The following is a 21,571-nucleotide window of genomic DNA, read 5'->3' as shown; positions in this document are numbered from 1 at the left end:
CTGATCTCAGTGAATGAGCACGCTGTGAGGTGTTTCTGCCATAAGTCCTGAGCAGGAAGAGTTCTTTCCAGAAACTTAGAAACGCCCTTTAATGATCTGTTTGATCTGGGTAGTGCCTGTTGTGAAATCCAATACAGGTTTGAGAGAATAGTTGGGGATGGGAAGGGATTATTATTTTGGGCTGTTTCTTCCTCACTTGTTATGTTTTTTGTGAAATTAGAAAAAAAGCAAGACCATCCAAAGGGGATTTTGTATGAATCATGTACTTTAGCACTTTAGATGCAAATAGTTTGTAATCTAAATAGCAGGAAGGCATGTGGGGGATTATGCGTGGTTTTAATGGGGGTTTTTCACATTGATGTTTCTTTCAGGGTTTTTCTAAAACTAAAATGAAAGATCTCTAAAGGAAAATATTTGTTGCTAGCTTCTGTGAAGCAGAAGGTCTATAAAGAGCTGCAGAGTACTTCTGTTTCCCCACACTACAAAGAATGATATGTAAAAGTTTTCAAGGGTGTTTTCCAAATTATTTGAGTTAATGGATGGTCTAAAACTTGCTCATATATTTCTTTCCTCATGATCACATAAATAGTGTGGCAAGACATTTCTGGGGATGTAATTCTTTGCTTTGGCTCAGTGTTGTTCAGGTTCAACTGAGAAAAGCCTTTCATCCTTTCCAGGACACAAGACAGCCCAAGTCTATGAACTTGTCTGTGAACAAGTACTCCCACTATTTAAATTTCACCAGATCTTTAACCCAACAGAAGTTCAACTTGGCAATTGTCTCTTCTTTCTGGCATTGGTTAAGTCAAACCACATTGCTGCCTTTACAAGAAAAGATAAAGTAAAATGTAGGGAGGACAGCTCCTGACTTGAGGAGTCCACAGAGTCCTGTCCTACTGAAATGGGGTCATCCCTTGAGAAGTGGATTATCCTAATCCCTCTTCAAAGTAGAGATCTCCTGAGGTTTTAAAATACCATACAACAAGAAGTACTTTCCATCCTAGCCTTTTTTTTTTTTCCTAAACACTGCTAATGTGATGAGGAAGACTGAAAGCTAAAAGAATCACCCTCACCTCCTTAACTCTCTTGGTACAGCACGGACAAAGAATAGCATAAACATCTTGAGGCAAAAGTGGGAAAATATTGAGGGGAGAAAACAGATACAGCAAGGACCTTGGTCCGGTGGGTGTAAAGAATAGCAAGAGAATTAATGTGTGACTTCCATGCATGTATGTAATTTAGTAGATAGCAAGCTAGTGTGTGCCCCATCTGTCAAGTAAAACTGACCACTTTTTATCTAAATATAATACCACCACAAGGCAGCATAAATCTGTAATAGAGCACCAGGCTTTATTTTTCTCCTCTTCCCAGTCAATCTTAAAGTTGAGTAAGTCAGGCTAAGGAGCAGTCTGCTGAAATACAAGTGATGGAAGCTCACCATGTTCTCACATTCTGGTAAAGGTGACAGGCTTTCCCAGGACAGGTTAGCCAAATTAGGCAAACATGAATATGACTTGAATGCTACTATAAAAGTTTTTCCATAATTATCTGGTAATGAGAAAAGGTCAGAACTAATTCTGTTCTGCTGTCTTTCCCTGTTGTGGGCTAGTACTATTTGGCAGTGGTATGGCACAGGACAGGGTATATTTGTTACTGTCAGAGAGTGCTGTACATTTTTTTTAAGCTTGTGTGCAGCTGGACTGTTTTGAGGAGCAATCATGGGCTTCAGTCTCTGTGTGGTGTAATCTGCTTGTCATGCAAACCCAGAATAATCCCCCTCCCTTCTCTTCCCTGTGCACACGGTAACTGGAGAACAGGACACTCGCGACTGTGACCCATCTTCTGTTGGTGTGTGTTTGAGAGACCAGGAATGTAGCAAATTCATATTCAAATCCAACCAGGTAGCTGTGATGCACCTTCTTCACTGCCAGTGTGAAGGTCTGTGGACATGGAAACAGTGAGGAAGAGAAGGAAAGGGTACTTCATACTCTGATGAGAACTATTAGAGATACGCATTCTGAAGAGCAACCTTCGTTCTTTTTTTTAACTTTTCAGTTTACCTGCTGCTCATTTTTGTAACCCTTACCCTCAGTCTGAGTGTATGAGTCCAGAGCTCTGTAACTGCTTCAGCATTGTGTGTAGCACAGGTTTTATGATAAACCAACTCTGACATCATCTCATGAGTCACACACGATCGTGAGGCAGTGCGTGCTAACAGCATAAGGAAACCTCTATTCTATGTTCTGGTCATTCTTGACTCCAAAGCTTATGGGGGTGACAAGTCTCAGAAACACTGAAAAAGGTTTGTTTGGAAAATGCTTTTTTAAAAATTTGAGCATAGCCTCTGCTTTTTGTGGCTTTTTGTGTTGGTAATAAGAGGTAACGCTGTTTGTATTATATTGCCACCTGTATGAAAAGTTGTGCAACACTTTCCATTATAAGACTGTTTCACTTGCTTATGTTGCCAACATTCATCTGTTTGGGCTGAAATTTTCCATGCTGGGTGTCTCCTTCAGGCTGAATTTCTTGGGAAAGTTTCAATAAAAATACTTGAACCATTCCAGGGAATGAGAAGAGGGGAGAAAACTACATTTTGCTTATGTTTATTAAAGTTGCTGCAAGCACTTGGTTCAGAAATCACTGCACCTACATTTTTTGGAGTAGGGACTTGAATAATTAGGAAGGTTGAAAGGGTGAGGAAAGAAAAAATGGGTTTAGAAGAGATTTCTTTAGAAAGAGTTTACTCCTGCCTGCTGTTATGAACTGTTGGCAAGAAAGCACACAAACCCCATGCCTTTCAAAACAGGGTCAATGAATGGCTGGGAGCTGAATGATCCTCCTTGTTTCACTGCACCTAAATGATGTATTGGTTTGAGGGAGAGAGGATTATGAGGTGTAAACAAAATCACATGCAACAGGAAAGGTGACTGAAATGTGCACAGTGGTGGAACTAGAGGGGAAGGGTTATGTAGATAATAATTTGAAAATAGCAGAGGTAGCTTTGCTCAGCAAAGAGACGTAGAGTTTGAAGATGGACAGACTATCAAAAAGATGGGATTTAACCTAAGTGTTCTTACAGCAGCCTTTTTTAGTTACAGTTCATTTCCTGTTTCCCAGACATCATGTGCATTTAAATGAGGCAGGGAAAATGGTATGCAGGCATGTAATTTAGAGACCAGTGTTCAACCCTATTTCCAACATGCTTGATTCATGAACATTGATGTTGCAGCCATAATGGACTTCCAGTATGAAAATTAAATTTGTTGGAAATGTCATTCTATATCCATCATTACAATGCTTATTTTAAGCTTTGAAGAACACTGCCATGGTCAGACACATGTATAATACTCTATTTCAGTTAAAATACTGAAAAAAGTTTCCTTTTAATCCATTTAGAAAAGTTTCATTTTTAAACCCACAGCACTGCCAGTGCTTCAGCAAATAAGTATGGGACTATTTGGATCTGGAAGGGTTAATTCCATACGTGAGATGTTGGAAATTGCACTTCTCAACAGACTCTGCCTTCCATTTCTCTCAGGTTCACAGTGTAGACAACAAATGACATTTTGGAATATACTTTACATGCTTAGCCCAAATGGGAGTGAGTTAAGAGGACGGGGAGAAGTTTCAGTTATAACTTCACATTTTCCTGATTTTTATGGACTTCAACCAGAGTGGTTATAACTCAATATTATTTTAACATTGTTATTTGTGGCTGAGTTTACTAAAGAGCAACTTTCATGCTGCTGCTTTTAATATCTTACAGTTGAAGTTATCTTCCAAGTTTTCAAGGATTTATAATGTTACCATAACATTTTCTTAAGGAATAAGGCTTCCCATCCAGAAGCAAGCATACATCATAGTAAAAATTGCAAAAATAGTGAATTAGACATTTCCTAGTTACAGGAAAGCAAATGTGTACTGAATGACCACTTTATTAAGATCCTTTTACTTATATTTTCTTGAATGAAATTTAGACTTCCATTTGAGGACAGTTTTGTCAATATCATCTGCACCCTTGATTGAAGAAGAGAAATTTAGCACTCAATTGTTACTATGAATATCTGCATTTTAAATATTAACTTCATAAAAATGCCACCTCTGGGCTTGACATGATGTATTGTTGTCTCAGTTCAAAGAAGATAAACTGTCATATCACATACCTGTTTATTAATACTTGTGTGTTGATGCTACTTATCATGGCAAAGATCCACTTATTAATGGCTTTGTGGGATGGACAGACAGGATGCATCTTTATTGCTCTAATAGGACCTAAAATTTTATGCCGTAGTGGTTTGAGACTATGGTCAAACAAACGCCTGGGTGTAACCTAACTTTTTACTCTGTATCATGTGTGAGTGCATATTGTTTTTATTCACTGGCAGGGCTAGTTTGTATTTCAGCCTCAAGGACAGAGGGCTGTACTGACACGGTGATTTACTTTAGCCTGTCTTAGGAATCCTTCAAGATATCCATAATTATTAATGTATATCCATATGTAGAGGAGGGGAAAGACAGAGGATTAAAACATCTCTTGAATGGCAAGTCATGAAGTCTGACTTGCAGAGATCCTGTTGTGGGGGGAGCCCAGTGTTTTCAAGTGAGAGTGAATCCAAAGCAATGCTTTGAATATCAGCACAAAGCAGCATGTCTTCTGGTGTAACTCTTTGTGTATACTTGGAATAAAATGGTCTTTTTCAGTTCAATTGTTCCTTTTTGAAAGGAATCAGAATGAAAGTGAAAAAAGCACTTTTTATTCCAGATGGGATATGCCGTGCAGAAAGTTGCACTGCTGGAATTACAGCACTGTGTGTGGTGCACGCCTTGCATCATGCTGGGGGGATTCCCTCTCAGCACCCTGCAGAGATGAACCTTGAGTTGCATCAGGCCTTCAGCAGCCTGTACAAAGCTCTACAGAGACCTCATCTGGTTTTCAAGAGCTGGGAACTCCAGTTTGAGGAATTACAATTTAATTAGACATATTTTATGCCAGGCAAAGTTGTCTAAAACCCTTAGTAAAAGAACGTGATTATCCTATTGAAAATTATGTATCTACACAAAGTAATTAAGTCTATCCCTTTGACCTTCAGATTGAAGGTCATTTGCTGCTAACATTTTTCTCAGCTACTTTTTCACAGAATGATTGAATGTAGTTAATGTAAAGCACAATCATCATATTATTGTTCGTAATGCTGAGCTCTGGTTGGAGTTTAAAAATCTTGTGTGTTTGCGCATGATGCAAGTATCTAATGTAAGTTTTATTGAAATCAGAAGGAAATGGCCCAGATGTTGAACACATAAAGCTGTTGATGGAGAAGTTTGTATTCTGTGAATGTGTGTTGCAGAGAAACTTGTCATGGCTGAGCTTGAAATTCCATTGGGTCACTGAGGGCAAAAAATACTTTCTCTTTACCTTAAAGCTTGCTGGTGGACAGTGGTTCAAAGCTCTCATCCTCGTGATTGTCCTTGTTCTAGATTTATGACTGATGCAGCTCGACGTGAGCAGGAGTCCCTGAAGAAAAAGATCCAGCCAAAACTCTCTTTGACTTTGTCAAGCACAGTGTCCCGTGGGAATGTATCCACTCCACCTCGCCACAGCAGTGGAAGCCTTACTCCTCCAGTCACCCCTCCAATCACTCCCTCCTCTTCATTTCGCAGTAGTACTCCTACAGGTAAGCCCCTACTCTTTAATTCATCCCAAATAAAGGGAGCAGTGGCATTTGGAGAACAGGAGACATACTGAGGCACTGGGGTAAGAAGAGCCCCAAAAAATAAAACAGAAAAGCTTTGTGCTATTTTACATTTGGTCTGCAGTCCCTAAAATGTGTTTGGGCATTTGTTTCCAACTTCTTTGCGAAAGTAGAGGACGCTAACTTTAAATGTTGCAGCTGAAATTATGTGAAGAAACTAACCTTACCAGAAATGCCAAATGCAAATGTGCAAAAGAGCCCTTGTGTGTCAGTAGGAGAGCTCTGCCTATGGTACAGTTAAAGATTTAAAAGAAGTGGTCAGTGTCTTCCCACTACCCCATTCCCCTCCCCTCCTTTTTTTTTTGTTGGGGGGAAACTGGAATTCATAGTAAGTGGTCAGGGAGGAATGTTCTGCTGATGTCATCATGTAGAAATTACTTTCATTAGGAAACTATGTTGATGAAAAGAAATAAAGGAAAAAAGGGATCTGTATTTCCTTCAAAATCTAATATTCCAGTGGTTTTCCAGGGTATAAACATCCTGGGAATTTTTTTGCACTGATTAGAGTAGCTGAAAATTGCTCACTATCCTGAACCAGATCTCTTGGCCTAAGTCAGTCTGATTTACTTTCGGTAGAGATCTTGTCAGATAATTCTGGTACACTTCAGACTAAGTACCAGGATTTTCTTCTAAAAAGCTAAATGCATAAGTTAGGGCTATTCTGTTCTGTAATAAACAGGTTCAATATATTCTCCTTAGTAGGAAATCACTTGAGCATCACTGCCCTGAAAAACTGTTACACCACATGTTTTTTATATAGGCTATTTCATGTCTTAGTATTAATGAGTAAATGGAAAAATTGTAGCAGTCCTTGAGATGTTCTGTCTGCAAGTTGTAAAATGAAGTGTTTGTTCAGTATGTCCCTGGTTATAAAAAAGGGAAGCACATCAAGAAAAGCTAAATTATACAGTCCTAATATAATTCAGAAAATTTTAGATTTTCTTAATTATCTGCTGTTTGAAACAAACTGATTCATTTCCTTGACATCCTACAGAAGATGGCAGGGAGTTTTTTCTTTCTTTTGTTTACTTTTTTGTACAGCTCCTTCTGAGATGCCTGATTCATGATGTGGTCAGGTGGTATAACTTTGCACATCCATCAGCAGTATTGGCTAGTGATGTACTCTTTGGAACATGTTCCATCAAATACTAAAGGAAAAAACTCAGCATCTGTCTACCAAAATACTTTCATTATTTGTATATTTTCCAAACTTTTAAAGTTAGTCAGAATGTTGTTTTACCTGCAGTTAAGAGAATCAGCTTGTTATGGCTGCATTTCTGCAAGTACTGCCTGCCAGGTTATAAATAATACCAGCTTCCACTTTCTGCACCCTCTGTTCCAAGTTCTCTTTTGGACCCCCTCTTCCAAAGCTAGGGTTTGTAACATCCTAGTAGCAAAAAACACATATTCTTTCTTTAAGACTTCTGTAAAAATTTACTATTAACTGCATTGCATTTCAGCAGCCTCAGCCCAGAAATTCCACTTTTCTTATCTTAAAAGTTTTTCTGGATCTAAAGTAAACATTGAGCTTTTTCTGTTAACCACAGGTTTTTTTCCCAGAGTTTACTTGGTGTAGGATTTTTTCTAACTTAGATAGGTGAGGTGGTCAAAGTCATGCCATGACTGAGTTTCTGTAGGTGGAGTGCCTGGACATGCAGCCCAGTAGGGGTTGCAGGCTAACTTTAGATATGCAGCTCACGTGTCTTTTATTGGCCAATGCAAAACTTTCTCCCTCAAGTGAAAGTGTATGGGACAGTTGATTACCAAGGTGGTGTAACCAAGGGTAGTTAGGCAAGCTTTGTTTCAGGGAAACAATTTACAGTATGTAAATTGTCCTGCATTTCAGCCTCACAGCGCCTGCACAGCTTTCAAGCCCTACAGGCATACCCTCCACTGCATCCAGTGAGAATGAAGAGTATTGCTGTATTCCTTCCATGCAGTCCTGTTTGATTTGTACTCCGAGAAAACTCTTGTTAATTCATCTTTGAATGCAGGTAAACGTGTATGTTGTGGTAATTGAGACAACCAAGAGCCTATTTTCCCTTAGGTTGCCTTATGCCCTGTATTTGTTATAATTCAAATATAATCCTTGTCCTCATCCTCCTTTAGACCTATGCTTTGTCAAGAACAAAGTGGGATTGCTTTGACCTAGGTCATTTGTGAAATTATCAGGATGGCTGTTTCCCTTTTATTGTCTCCTGTCTCAGTTGTTGGACAGTTTGTGAGGGCTCAGCAGTGTGCCTGGCATTACTGTCACTGCCCAAGGTGGTGCCCCTTCAGATGCCAGAGAGGAATCATGCCCTGCAGGCTGGTGAGGTGGCATGGAACACATGTTCCTCAGCAGAGAGTGCCTGTCACATATGGCTTCTCATCATTCTCATTCAACGTAGAAAGTGAAAACCACACTAAGCTTTTGAGTCCCCTTTTCCATGTACTGTCCTCCCTTTTGGTAAGCTGCTCATCTTGGCTTTCCCAGGCCTGTTAGTCTTGGCTTGGGTGAAGCCAGGAGCTCCTGGATCCCAGTCCTGTTGGTGCATGTCCTCATGGTGATGTCTCTCCGCTTCCCGACAGTTTTAAGCTACTGCTGTGAGTTTTCAGCAGAGTGCAATTTCACATAATGATCTCTCATCTGTGTAGTGACCAGACTCAAACCCACTCAGCTTGTGAAACATGATAAGAGGCAGTTCAAGGTGTTTTGGCTGCAGAGAGTGTTTGTTAAGTTTCACAGTAAAAACCTGTGCCAGGAGACCACGGGGCCTCGTTCTCAGGCAGAGCTGAGCAGCGCCCAGACTGACCCACGTCGGTGCTGCGTGTGCACAGGAAAGCACCTCCTGCTTCTTGGTACAGGAGATTATTCATAGAGGAGCAGAAATATTCATCAAAGTCGTGTGCTCTGTAGGGCTCTTCTCAGGTAATGAGGTAGACATGTATTTGTCTTCAGCTTCTGTATGCGTTAGTCCCCAGAAAAGGCCCGTTTGTGCTTTTGGTGGGAAGTAGAAATGCAGTAATTAATTTTCTACACCTCCCCTCTGTTCCCTCGGGGTGGCTGGCATATGCGCTCTGCTTACATTTGGCTTTTTGTTCCCTCTCCCATAACAAGTTTTCTCTTCTTAAGACCTCCTCCCTGCAACCGTCCTCTAATGGTTGCAGAAAGTTCGCTTTAAAAATTTGCTCCAGTTTTTTATTTTAACAATAGTGTTCCCAGGAGACTTTGTTTAGTGGGGCTTAAATGGTCTTGTTAGAGTTCACAGGCAGGATTTAGCAAAAGAAATGGCTTCCATCAGGAATAAAGGCTCCTTAGGGTGATAGGGAAATTGAGCAAAGTAGCACCAGCACACAGCTTATTTTGGAAAGATGTTAGCAGTCTGCAAATACTGAAATATCTCTTTATTTAAGGAGCAGTCAATTAAGTCACAAAAACTTGTGTTGCTTTTATTTTTAAATGTCAATTTTAAACCCACAAAACTAATGAAGTCTAGTTATGGATAAAAATGGGGCTGGCATTGCATCCTTAACATACGTTGTTAATTTTTTGAATGTTTTCATACATCTGTGTGGCTCACAGATGAAATTTCCACTCCTAACTTCCTGGCTTTTGAGTGTAAGTCAGAGCATTGACATTCCTTTGAAAGCTATGATATCTCTTCATACTGAAAAGCTTTAAAAGAGATCCAGTGATAAAAACTTAATGGGAATTAGTTAGTTAAATAACCTGTTCCAAATTTTACTTAGAAAAGTAATTCATAGTGATGAATCTCATTTAAAAAAAGCCACTTCTGCATTGAAGAAATGCCAAAAATCATCTGAAACCAAAAGAAATGCCAAAAATCATCTGAAATTTGTTTATTATTTTCCTTTATTTTTATGACCTTTTTTTTAAAAAACTATTCCAGGCCTGGAATAGTAAATTTCAGCCAGGAGTGAATTTTTTGCCTTCCTATAAATCCTGAAGCAAGAGTTTAATACCACCAACTGGCTTTTTAATAGTTCAACCCTAAGTCTTGTGCCCTCCCACCTTCAACCCTAAGTCCTCCCACCTTCCTCTGCACAAAAAAAGAAAAAAAGATAGAAAAAGAAAAGCTGGAGTACTTAAAAATCTCATACTTAGCATTTCATTTTGCTCTGTAGAAGCTGGCTCCTAGACGTCCTTTCCTGGTTATTTTTTATTTTATATATTTTATATAGATTACAAGTTATAACATTTATGCAGTTTTAATAGGTTTATAGACCTATTTACTGCCTGATCATTTGGGGCAGTGGATGGCAGCCAGTCCTGGCACGAAGTGTTGAGGATGCTGTGGTTGCCTGGAAAAGCTGTGGCCATTCCTCAGCCCTTCCATTGGGAAGGAGATGAAAGAGTGCAGTTTTCATGGGTGGTCATAGGCTGACCCCGTGAGAGAATTGGCAAGTCCCATTTTGAGTTACAGCTGTCATTTGAGTAGGTGACTAACTATTGGTTTGTCTTATTAATTGGGATAAATGCCTTTCTGGGGAGTCATATTTGTTCAGTCATTTTTGATTGATTGCATTTGAAAGTTTTTACCTTTCATAAATATGTCAGACTTCCTTAAAATTTCCACCAGTCCAGTCTCAGTATCTAGTAATGTGACTCCGTTTTCTACCCACAGAAAATACCTAACTTTACAATTTTGGAGTTTTTTTTCCTTTCTGGTAAAACTTGAAAGCAATAAATCATTTTAATCTGGAGTTAAAAAAATGCTTTGTAGGATTTGCCTTAACCTTTAAGAAGTCTAACATCTAAAGAGTGATATTTTAATGAAATATGCCTAAAAATTCAGCAAAGTAATGTTATGAGACTTGAAAAAAAGAACTACTGAGGCAATCAAATTATTACTCTTGATGTAGAAATTACTGCATTTGCCATCTGAGGATACTTTGACATCTGAATGATGCTTTGGCAGATTTATAATAAAGGAGTGGTTTTGTAGATATATAGAGCATATACTAAAACTGAAATCATGATTGCTTTGTAGCTTTGTCAGTAGTCCTAAAGCTGCACTATTTCAGTCAGAACACACTATGTGAAATGGGCCAATTTTTGTCTAATAAATCATACCAGTGGTGAAACACGACCTAATATAATATGTCACTCTGTAACAGAACGTGAAATTCAATTAATTTTCAATCAAAAGAAAAAAAAAATCAGTCTTCCCCTAGTGTCTTATTTTCAGAGCCTGGTGTAGTTAAGAGTACTTTTTGTATCTAGAGTGATTGCATTCTTAAATTTCTGCAGTAATTTTAAATACATTTGTGTTTGATTCAGGTTTAGGTAACTAAATTAAGGAGAATCATATTCCATTTACATCCTTAGGGAATATCTTCTAATACTGAATATTTTCTAAAAGGCACATATAAATTTTTACTCAATAAAATTAATAGATCCTGAAAACTCAGACTCTTAGTACTTTCTCTGATTCAGATGGGTTTTGTTCAGGATTCAAATGCTACTACTGGTAAAACAATGATCAAAAAATTACAGCTTCCTTCTGTATTAGCAAATGTTCATGCTGCTGATGAAATAATTTAGAGCATCATTGTTCCCTCTATGGGTGACTAATTTACAGGGGAGGAAAGTCTGCATATTGCAACAAAGGAGCTCCTTTCTCTACCTACCAAAGGCAGCTGGGGCTCAGAAATTGATCTGTAAGGATCCACCTTTCTTCTGGTCCACTAAGGAGCTGTCTGTTGTGGAAGCTTTGATTTTGGGAAGTGAAACACTGTGTGGCAGTTAGGGGCTTTTCCCAATAAGCCTGGTTATCTCATGTACTGTTATCTCCACGATATGAGATACCATTCCTCTAATTCTGCTGTATAGAATTTGCCTTCATGGATAACTCATGAAGGAATCCCACAGGCCTCCTCTTGAATCTGTTCCCTTTTCTTCTCCAAGAATGCAAAAGCTGAAAGAAAACCACCCATTGTTTGCTGGTAATAGCAACCAAAACCACAATAGTAACCAGCCTTTGGAATTGGGCATTGAAATAGGGTAACAGGCATATGCTGGAAACTAATATGGTTTAGATTCTAAATGTGTGTTTAATTTCTTTTACTTTAAGTTGCTGAAAAAATGCGTTGTTGTAATGTAAAAGCTCATTCCTCTTCATAGGTATCAAAGCAGCTAACATTTCAGTAGAGTTTCCATATGTCAGGCTTTCAACAATGAAGTAATCATATGGCACAGACAGCTGTTGCACAGAGTGCTGGAACTGCACACTCAACAGAATCCAGCAAGAAAAAGAGATCTGCTCAGCTGAACTACTTTGTGAGTTTAGAGTGAGCAGCAGAATTGTAAAATAACAGGGGTGTTCCCCCCACAAATTAATTGAAGACTTACAGGAGGAGGAGTTAGATGCTCAAAGCTTTTTTGTGTTGATGGATATGCTATTAATGTGTAGCTGAATTAAGCAGAATTTGTTGCAGAACTGCTATTTATAGCAGGATCTGTTTGACTGCTGTCAGCGGGTGGCATTTCTGAACTCCATGTTAGGTGGAATCAGAGTAGACTCTGAACCATTCATTCTGCTACTCAGTTGATAATCTGCAACAGCTTTCTCTTTGGGCAATGAAGATTTACTCAATATTGCTACAGCTAGAGAGATGCTGCTCTTTTGTGGTGGGCTTATTTTTACAAGCAAAGTGGACTGCAAAATATTCCTTTACTAGATCTTAATGGAGCTTGAAATCAGACTCGGGAGGACAAACGAGTGTGAACAAGTACACACTGATGGCATTTTGAAAATGATGCTACAAATTCAGGTCATGTGGGCTTCAAGCGCATGATTAATGTTTAGCACCTAGTACTGAGGAAGTAAATGCTGCCTGACTTGGAGCACATAACAAGTGCTTTGTCAGACTGGAATGGAGTATTCACCACTTGCAGAGTTGCAAGCTCAAAAATTTATGTAGTCACGAAAACCCAGCTTTAGCCATTCACTTCAAAAATTCCTCACCTGTGTTAGCATACTGTAAATGCTTAAATTTAATTATTACACTTCATGTTAAAGTGGCCTAGTATCATGCAGATGTAATTGAAAAACATAATGAAAAGTAGAAATATTATTTCAAATCCCAGGGCTGTTGTATTAAATTGTTGAGAAGTGGGCTGAGAGTGTTACGTTTTTGTGTGTTTGACTTACGGGGTGTCCAGCACAGTAAAGCATGAATCAAGCAAGCTCTGTTGCAGCTTGAAAAAACAGACTTTCAGATGTCTGAGGAACCATCTCATTACTTGTTCAGAACTTTCTACTTGTTTAATTGCCTGTTCAGAAACTGAAGAAACTTATGCTATGTTTTCATTAAAAATTAGATATATGGACTCACTCTTGGATAAACACTATGGGCAAATAAGTAAGGCATACTTCATAAAATGAAGACCAAATTCAGTTCTCCAGCATAATGAATGTTTGAATACATTTGATATTTCAGACCTGCAAGGAAGGAAAAAATCTATGTTAAAATATCTTGTGGAAACTGAATTGTGGTCCCTGACAACATTTCCTTCTGAAGTGCTTCGCTGTTGCTGGGTTTTCACATTTCTGTGTAGATGACACAAGAGAACTTTCTTTATTGGAGCCAAAATGCAGGTTTGGGGCCATATATTAATCCTGCACGCTAACTAATATTGTACATCTAATTGCCCAGCATTTAGCAGTGTGAGGAACCTATTCCAACAGAGCCTTATGGGTGTTCTTGTAAAAATTAATGAAAAAAATAATGAATTACATTATGCTAAACAGTTGATCAATGTGTTAGTTAACTATAGTACATGTGTGTGCTTAGACATGGTATGAGATTTTAACATGAGCTTTTGGCTGAGGTCATGACTGAGCACGAATAATAAGAGAAATCTGTAATAGTTTCCAGTTTCTACCTTAAGGAATAGAGCTGTAATAGAAGGTTTCTAGTAACAATGAAAAATAGTAAGGAAAAATACAATTATTTCCTATAGGGGTTTTCTTAGAACAGGTGGGATTTGTTCCCACAGCTAAGAGATGTTTTTTCAGAGCTAGATGTCACATTCCAGTTTTAGGGAGCCAGGCTGTGAACTTGTACATATTGAGCTCTTTCTTCAGTAATCCAAAGTGAAAAAATGTTCTAGTGTTCAGCATTGAGCTAAGGGCCTCAGAAACTGATTTTTTTTTATTTCATAGCAATCATCAGCTGTCAGGTGACTGCCTGGCTTCCTTAGAGAGACAAGACTGTGTATTAACCTGGTTACTCAGTGACTAAACCAAACCAAAAGATTTACATTCCCAGAGCATACTGAGACTCTGGATTGGAGGATCTGCAGAGCAGAGATAATTCCATATTGTAGGCGCAGCAACAGTGTTGTCACGTCTTGGGCTAACTTGTAGCTCCAAACCAAACAGCTTGAAATTATCCTGAAGACCAAGACATTAACTTGGTCAAACCTTCACGTTTTTTTGACCTGTAGCTGTGCAATTACCTGGGTACCTGCTCTGCAGTTTGGCTGAACCCTGAAAGGAGGAAGGATGGGAGCTGGCCCACTTTGATGGCTGTGTCTCTTAAAAGGGAGGCCCTGGTGTCTTTTTTTTATCTCCCAGGCAAAACCAAAGTCGTAAGGACTCACAAACACCAGCTCTGTTTGCCTCACAGAAGTGATCTGGTTTGTTTTACAGGGTGTTTGGGACCCCTCAAAGTCCACCTGTTCCAGTGCACGTGGGCCAGGTGAATGAGGAGTGTTGGTTAAGGCTGCAGGCACCACAGGGCTGCAAGTCCATGGCTGCAGCTCTTTCGTGGTCCTGTAGCTCTGGGGTGCAGATCCTGGCTGTGCAAGACAAGCTGGCATGATCCATAAGTGTCTTAATTTTTCAGAGGTTTGATATTTCCACTGACCCAAGCCTGTAAACTTGTGAAGAAGGAGCAAAATTATAGAGATTCTACTGGACTAATCTTTTCTGTGGTTTGCATAAAGACACGTGCTATGATAACCTCCCCTGCTTAGTCCTTTATTTAACTCCGTCCTAAACTAACTTATAACTTAAGTACAAAAAGGCCTATACTATATTCACAGAATGATATTATTTTAAAGTGTTGCTTCTAACCACTAAATTCCTTCAGAGTTAAAAGGACATTTTCAAGTATGTATAGAGGAAAGTAAGGCTAATATGAAAATAACTGATGGGGGAAAATGGGGCTTTGCTGTGAGGAGCAATACATGTTGACTTTTTGAAATCATGATTCCTCTCAGCTTTTTGCTGCATTTTCTGTTTTTCTTCATTTTCCTGCTTTATGGGTGCAATTTCATTCTAACTCTGTTAAATTTCTGATTTGCTTTTAACTTGGCAGTAAAAATGTGTTGAGCCCAGTTTGCTATAAAAATATGTTCTGGGAAGATTAGTTCAGTTGTCAGATTTTGTGCTTTCTAGTAGAATTCTGAATCTGACCAGAGGAAAAGGCACACAAAAATTTAACACTACCTTTTATTTCATCTCATTCACTACAGGTAGCTTTACACGTAATCTCGACTTCATGTTGTACTTCATCTTCCCAGCCCCTTCAGAGCATTCTTGTTTGATACAGACATAAATTGCACCAGCAATTGTAAAGCTACTGTGCTGTAGAATTGTATTTTAATTGCACATACCTGTAATTAATTGTATGGGAATTTTCACAGTAGTCTCCCCAAGGAACAATTTAATTGAAAAGTAACCGAGTTGTCTAGACTACAGCAACTCATAAAATCATCACTAGTTTTGGGGTTTGAGCTACAAAGCAGCAATAGAAACATGGCTTGTAGATTTAAAGTACTTCCAAGCACAGGAACTATTTTATAATCCCCATTGTAGTAGCCTTCCCTGGCAAACCATTTTTAACAGCATCAAGAACAAAAAATGTACAACAAGCTTAAAAGTACAGATTATCTCTGTTAATTTGTGATAGGATAGGGATTTTTGTGTACAAGCACACCCATCACACACGGACCTATCTTTCTCCAAATGTGTAAAAAATACGAATTTTGTAGAAGGCACATTGTGTCTGCCTTTCACAGCTTGTGGCATAACTGCTTTAACATAGGAATAGTGTGACAGTCAAAAAGTTACTTCAGCAGTTCTGGGTAACAATGATGGCATTCATGTTTGTGTGTTTATACTGCAAGGGCCAATTGGTGGAAGGATTTTTATTTATTTATTTACTATTTAACTTTGTAAGTAATCTGCTAATTATCTTGAAAATTCCTAGCTGAAAACACAAATGTTTTTCTCCAAGTTAGAAACAGTAGTGGCCACATGGAGCTTTTAGGTGTTTATTTAAATTTAGGTGTGTGTATATATGTGCACATATATACTTACACATATACATACCTATATGTATAGTACACTGTGACATTAAATGGGATTTATCTATACCACTCTAGTACCTTGAGGACTGAAAAAATTACCCCATGTCCACTGGTGCTGCATGTCTGCACGCTGACAGCAGTGTTGGGGTTTAGCAGGAAAAAAGCCAGACTCATTTGGGCGGCACTTCAGTGTGCTGAAGATGATGAAACTTAAGCAAATGTTTGAGTTTTCCTTGCATTGTGGCCAAAGCAAATCAGAAGTAATAAAAAGCAAGGACTAACATACCACTTCACACTCAATGACTTATAGCCCAGAGAGGTTTACTTCACAGGGGAAATGGTGTATCATGAGTTGATGTTAGCCAGCACAAGATTCTCAAAAGTATGTGACATTTTAGGAAAAACAGGGCTGTTTGTAGCTTTTGTGTATTTCCAAGTGAACTAAAAACCATTAAACATTTGCTGACCCCTAAAACCACAAGATCCTCTTGTCTTTTTAGTGCTTGTGGCCTGGCAGGTGGAAGACACCACCCTAATTCTTGCTGAAGATGAAGGCTGGTGCTTTGTCCTTGCCAGCACAGTCTCCCTCTTGAAAGGTTTTTCCCATATATAATGAAAGGTTTTTCCCATATATAATCAGACAGTGGCATTCACAACAATTTCTGAGCATTTCTGCCTCTAATGTCAAAGGATACAAGAAGCCAAGGAGCAATGGAAAATAGCAATTTGAAAACTACTTTGATTTCAGCCCAGTGATATGTCACCTGAAACAACTCACACCTGGTAACATACATTTTGTAGACCTGATTGAAACAATGACAGCCTCAGAGAAAGGGTTTTGACAGTGTAACAGGCACAGTGTACACTTTATTTTATCAGAATCTTTGTCTTTAAAAATGAGAGAGGAGACATGACTCCCCACCAAGTGTGTTCTTATGCTTGGGTTAATTTCTTTCTGAGAAACACAAAGTAGGATTAATTAAAAACACAACAGATCTTTCCTGTAGATTTTTTGTGTAGTTAAACTGACAAAAGCCTTCATTCTTGTTTGGTAGTTGACAATCTTACTGGTAATTCTGAGTCTTAGGGCTAGTTCTCAAATCATGCTGATTGTGTTTCTTAAATCTAGATGGTCAGAGCTTCAGAAGCAGGCAGAGAGAAGTGGTCAGTGTATATTCATGCAGATTAAATCCTCCCGGCCCTTCGGTGCATTGAAGTGGAGAATTTGCCATTGCCTCCCTTGTTGCTGGTCAGGGCTTTGTGGCCCTCTTGGGCCTCATAAACATGAAATTTCCTCAGACCAAAGCTGCTGAAAATGCCCTGAGCTGTCTTGCACCTCCACATCTCCACATCACCTGCAGTGCTCCGTGCGCTGCCCCGGGGCTGATGCGCATGCTGCGTGCTGCAGCCCATCATTCCCTGGAGCACCTCGGAAATCCAGGCAGACCCTGCTGAAATCAGCAGCACTCCTGGTGTAGTGCAGGCTGTCCCTGCACAGTGTCCACAGCAGTGCCTGGGCAGGGGGAGCCTGGTGGGAGCTGAGTGCATCCCTGCAGGATTGGCGCGGCGCTTGGGGTGCGGAGGGGCCGTGTGCATGAGCGGCTTTATGGCCTGCACTCTGAGTGGCTGGGCAGCCTTTGGACAGCTGTAAAGCATGCATAAAACATGTCTCAAATGCATTTTCATAGCTTCATAAAGTGTAGTTCATTTGTGTAGGTACTTTTTATTGTTAGCCTTTATCTTCAACATGGAACTGTTTCCTGGTACCGTTTCTATTTTTTTCTTCTCTTCCTTTATCAAATGGGGTAAAGAAGAGAAAAGAAAAACTGCGCTTTTGTTACGTGCATCAGGAGAGTCCTTAAGTACAGTAATAGTGCCCTGAACTTGTATTTTTGTATTTCTAACCTCGGAATGCAGGCCTAGCAACTAAAAAGCCAAAATAACATTAATTATGAGTGTTCCTCGCTGTGGTTTTTGGAGTATAAGTTTGGAACAGATGTTTGAGGGCAGAGAAGGGAGGGGAGGAAGGATGGATTGTTTCTTTTTCTCAGCCCCAACTGGTTTTAATTTTTTTTTTTAACATTTTGCGAATATCTTTAAACATTTGCCAGACTTCAATTAACATCCTGTGACTAAGGTGGAAAATGTCCTACTTTGTTTTTCTTCAAACATATACCTGCTCTTGCTTCTCATGCCAAAGCCAGAAAAAGAAAGGATTCCAGCTGGCATAGGTTTTATTACTGTTACATTACTTTGCAGGTTAAGCCTCAAATTGGGAGGGGTCTGCTGGATTGATTTATTTATTTACTTTTTTTATTTTCATTATTTTTTAAAAGTGCCATTTAAAACACTGCCATTTAATTACAGGAAGGTAATGTTCTTTTTCGGTGAGTGTTTAACAGCTTATTCTTGTTTACATGAAGTTGTAGAAATCTAGTTTTTAAATATGTTTAAAGCAGAGATTGTGTTCTTGGGTTTATCATGTTTTTCCTGTACTGTGTATAAACACAAGATTGTACATTATTGAAAGCCCTTTTTTGTGGAAAACAGGATTGGGGGAAAAGTTTATATAAGAATGCAAAATAACTTCCCGAGACTATTGGCGCAGTGTGACCATAAAACCTCAGCAGCACATTGTGCAGTGACATTATAACAATTTGCTTTAGCACCTCAGAAAGCCCTGCTCTACAAAACACATGCCGTGGTATCAGTTGACTGTTTTTTTCCAGAATCAGTTCTTTACATGCATGTTTTTGTGATTAGTTGCTGTTCCACAAGTAATTGAAAGTGGTGGAATTTTTTTTTTATTTATTTGTCTTATTACATGTATGTTTTGTTTGCATTTATTCATTCAGTAAGTTGTAATATATCTGCTTATATAGGTGTGCAAGCGGATTTATAAACTTTGGATTAGGATTTACAGTGCTTTAGTTTTAAAGACTGTTCTTTGCTATACCAGTATCAAGACACAGATATATCAAGAAAGAAAATGGCACACAGTTGCTCCTAAGGCCGGATAGAATCCAGCTGTTCCACCAACCCCACTATTGGCTCTGGGGAACTTTTTTGGTTTTTTTTTTAACCTGAGTATGTTAGTTCTGTTTCTATAGTAGCCCAAAATGGAGAGCAGATCTCATGTGTAAATAGTTCTCCATTTTGCTGACAGTGAAAAAGAATATGTAGCACTAATGTCATACTAATAGCACTTTAAATATAAAACTTTATGTTTATTTTGTACCTTTATCATTTTAGCTTAACCTCCAACATTTTAGGGTGATTTCCCATATAGGTTAGCTCAGCCAAAACCATTATATACCAAAATACAATGTATTCAGATTTATGTTTTAACAGTAGGAGTGTTTGCATGCTTTTCAAAGTGAATCCAAACCTTATAATGGGATACATTTTCAGTCACTTAAAATTCAACATGAGCTTGCACTGAGAGCACTGAAATGAAAACTGCAGTTGGTGTGAAATCTTGGAATTGACCTATCTACCATGTCATTTAAAACACCAGGGTGCTGGATGTTTAACTATATGTGAGTTCATCCTGTTTGAAGTACCACCCTCCAAAATAGCTGGGGGAAGGATCTTTTCAGACTGTCCCTGTGACTGTGCAATTTACAGTTGCTGTTTGACTGGGAGAGAGGGGAGAGGATGTCCAGAAATACCTACCCATAACCTTGGATGCTTAAATGTTCCCTCCTTTGGTTATAGCAGTGGAGGTCTGAAAGTGTGGTCTGAAAGCTGCTCTTCAAGTGATGCAAACAAACACAGAAAAGTTTTTTGTGGGGGTTTTTTTGCCCAACTTATTTTCTCTAGTGCCTTCAAGTGCCTTGTGCCTCAAAATAATGGTAAAAAACATACCATTCTTTGTATTTGAATCCATGTTCACATCATTACATGAAGTACATTTTTGAAATTCTCTTGGTGCTTATTCATTAGCTGAGCCTTGCTTCAGCCAGAGACAATAGAAAATTAGTTCTTCTGGGCAGTAAACACATCCTAACAGCTCATTATTTAGCGCTTGATACTTGATCTGAGTTGGAGAGGACTGGAAAAGAGAAAAGGAAGGGTGGTTTCTGCAGAAGACATTGTTGTGGCCAAATCCTGCTCTGACTGGTGTCATGGGAGGAGGAGGATCCCGCTGCAGCAGCCAGAGCCCGCGGGATGCGCTGTGCGGGGCTGGCAACGGCTGAGGGACAGCCCTGAGCCCCGCCTGGCGCAGGGCCAAGGCCCTGGTCAGTGCCAATTGCCATTTTCATGGCTCTGCTGTGATCATGAAGAGGGATGGAGGCCTCTGTCAGCCCTGGCAAGGGCCTGTTTGACAAGCCATAACCATCTCAATCAGCTCCCGCCAGTGACAGCAAAGTTCCGAGCACGCAGTTGGCTTTGAGCACAGAATTGCCCCTCCTCGCCCAGAAATGAGGATCAGGAATATTTACTGGGAGAAGAGCAAAAACTCAACTCCCTGTGCCTATACCCATGTGCTCTGGCCTTCACTGAGGTGAACCTAGTGCTTGTTGTGCTTAGGTGCTTAATCCAAACCCTGGAATGGCACTTGCTGTCTAAAATGCCAGTGTCTGTAGCACTGCACAGTGCTCTGTTAAACCTCTCTGGGTTTTCTTCAGTTGTGTCTATATCATCTTTGTGGGCATGAATGGTAAAAGTATTTTTGAAAATGTAAGAAATTAATCTCTGGACTTTTTACAAAGGCTGAAAACCACTTTCTGTCCTCTGAGTCCCCTCTCTCCACCCACCAAAGCAAGCAAGTGACAAAGATCCTGACTTAGTGTGTCTGGATGGTTCAGTGTCTGACATTTGTTGCTGGAGTTTGCAGAGCCAGTGCATTGTGCCACCTGTACCAGCTCTCAGCTGAGAGAGTCCTGCTACAGCTTCTAGACTAAAGACTTGCATGGCTGCTGTTATTTGACTGGTTTTTGTTTCATTGCCCTGAGCATTTATTTCCTGTTCTTTATGTGAAGGAAGAATATTTCATTTTGAATGACTTGATATGTTTTTAGATCAGCAATGAGTATCAGCTGTAGGAACATTGTCCCTGCTGTGTGCATCCATGGGCATAGAGGGAAGAAGTCTGACAAATCCATAAATGTGCTTTAGTGTTAACCCAAAATTCACACAGTATTAATAAGTCACTTTTTTTATCAAGGAATCTGTCGCATTATACGGGAATGCAGAGTTCTTAACATAAGAAGTGCTCTCATAAAACTGTTTCTATGAAATACAAACTGCAAGTCTCACACGGGACAAAGTGTGAAGCTGAATTTTTATGAGAAATCCATGGAATTACCATGAACTTTTGGTGACACTAGCAATGTTGGTTCCCACTGCAGTAAGCTATTTGCTCACAGTTATTCATTGTATACTTAAATGTATGTTTCTGGTCACAGAAATAATTGGCAAGGATGTTTTGGGTTTGCTTTTCTTCATGGGAGGAGAAAGGAAGAACTCATAATGTTCTTGATCAGAGGTCAAG

The 21,571-nt window shown here is 39.3% G+C and overlaps 1 protein-coding gene across 1 annotated transcript in view; it reads left to right on the top strand.

Annotated features, from left to right (window-relative positions):
• The window catches only part of JAZF1 (JAZF zinc finger 1), a 186,624-nt gene that overhangs the window by 151,341 nt on the left and 13,712 nt on the right, over window positions 1–21,571 (top strand). The window contains exon 3 of the mRNA XM_058040464.1: window positions 5,476–5,672. Coding sequence (XP_057896447.1) covers window positions 5,476–5,672 — 197 coding nt within the window. The remainder of the gene's footprint in view (window positions 1–5,475; window positions 5,673–21,571) is intronic.

The sequence above is a fragment of the Melospiza georgiana genome, chromosome 1 (assembly GCF_028018845.1).
Source record: "Melospiza georgiana isolate bMelGeo1 chromosome 1, bMelGeo1.pri, whole genome shotgun sequence".
Lineage (NCBI taxonomy): Eukaryota > Metazoa > Chordata > Aves > Passeriformes > Passerellidae > Melospiza > Melospiza georgiana.
This window is presented reverse-complemented; position numbering and strand designations above follow the sequence as displayed.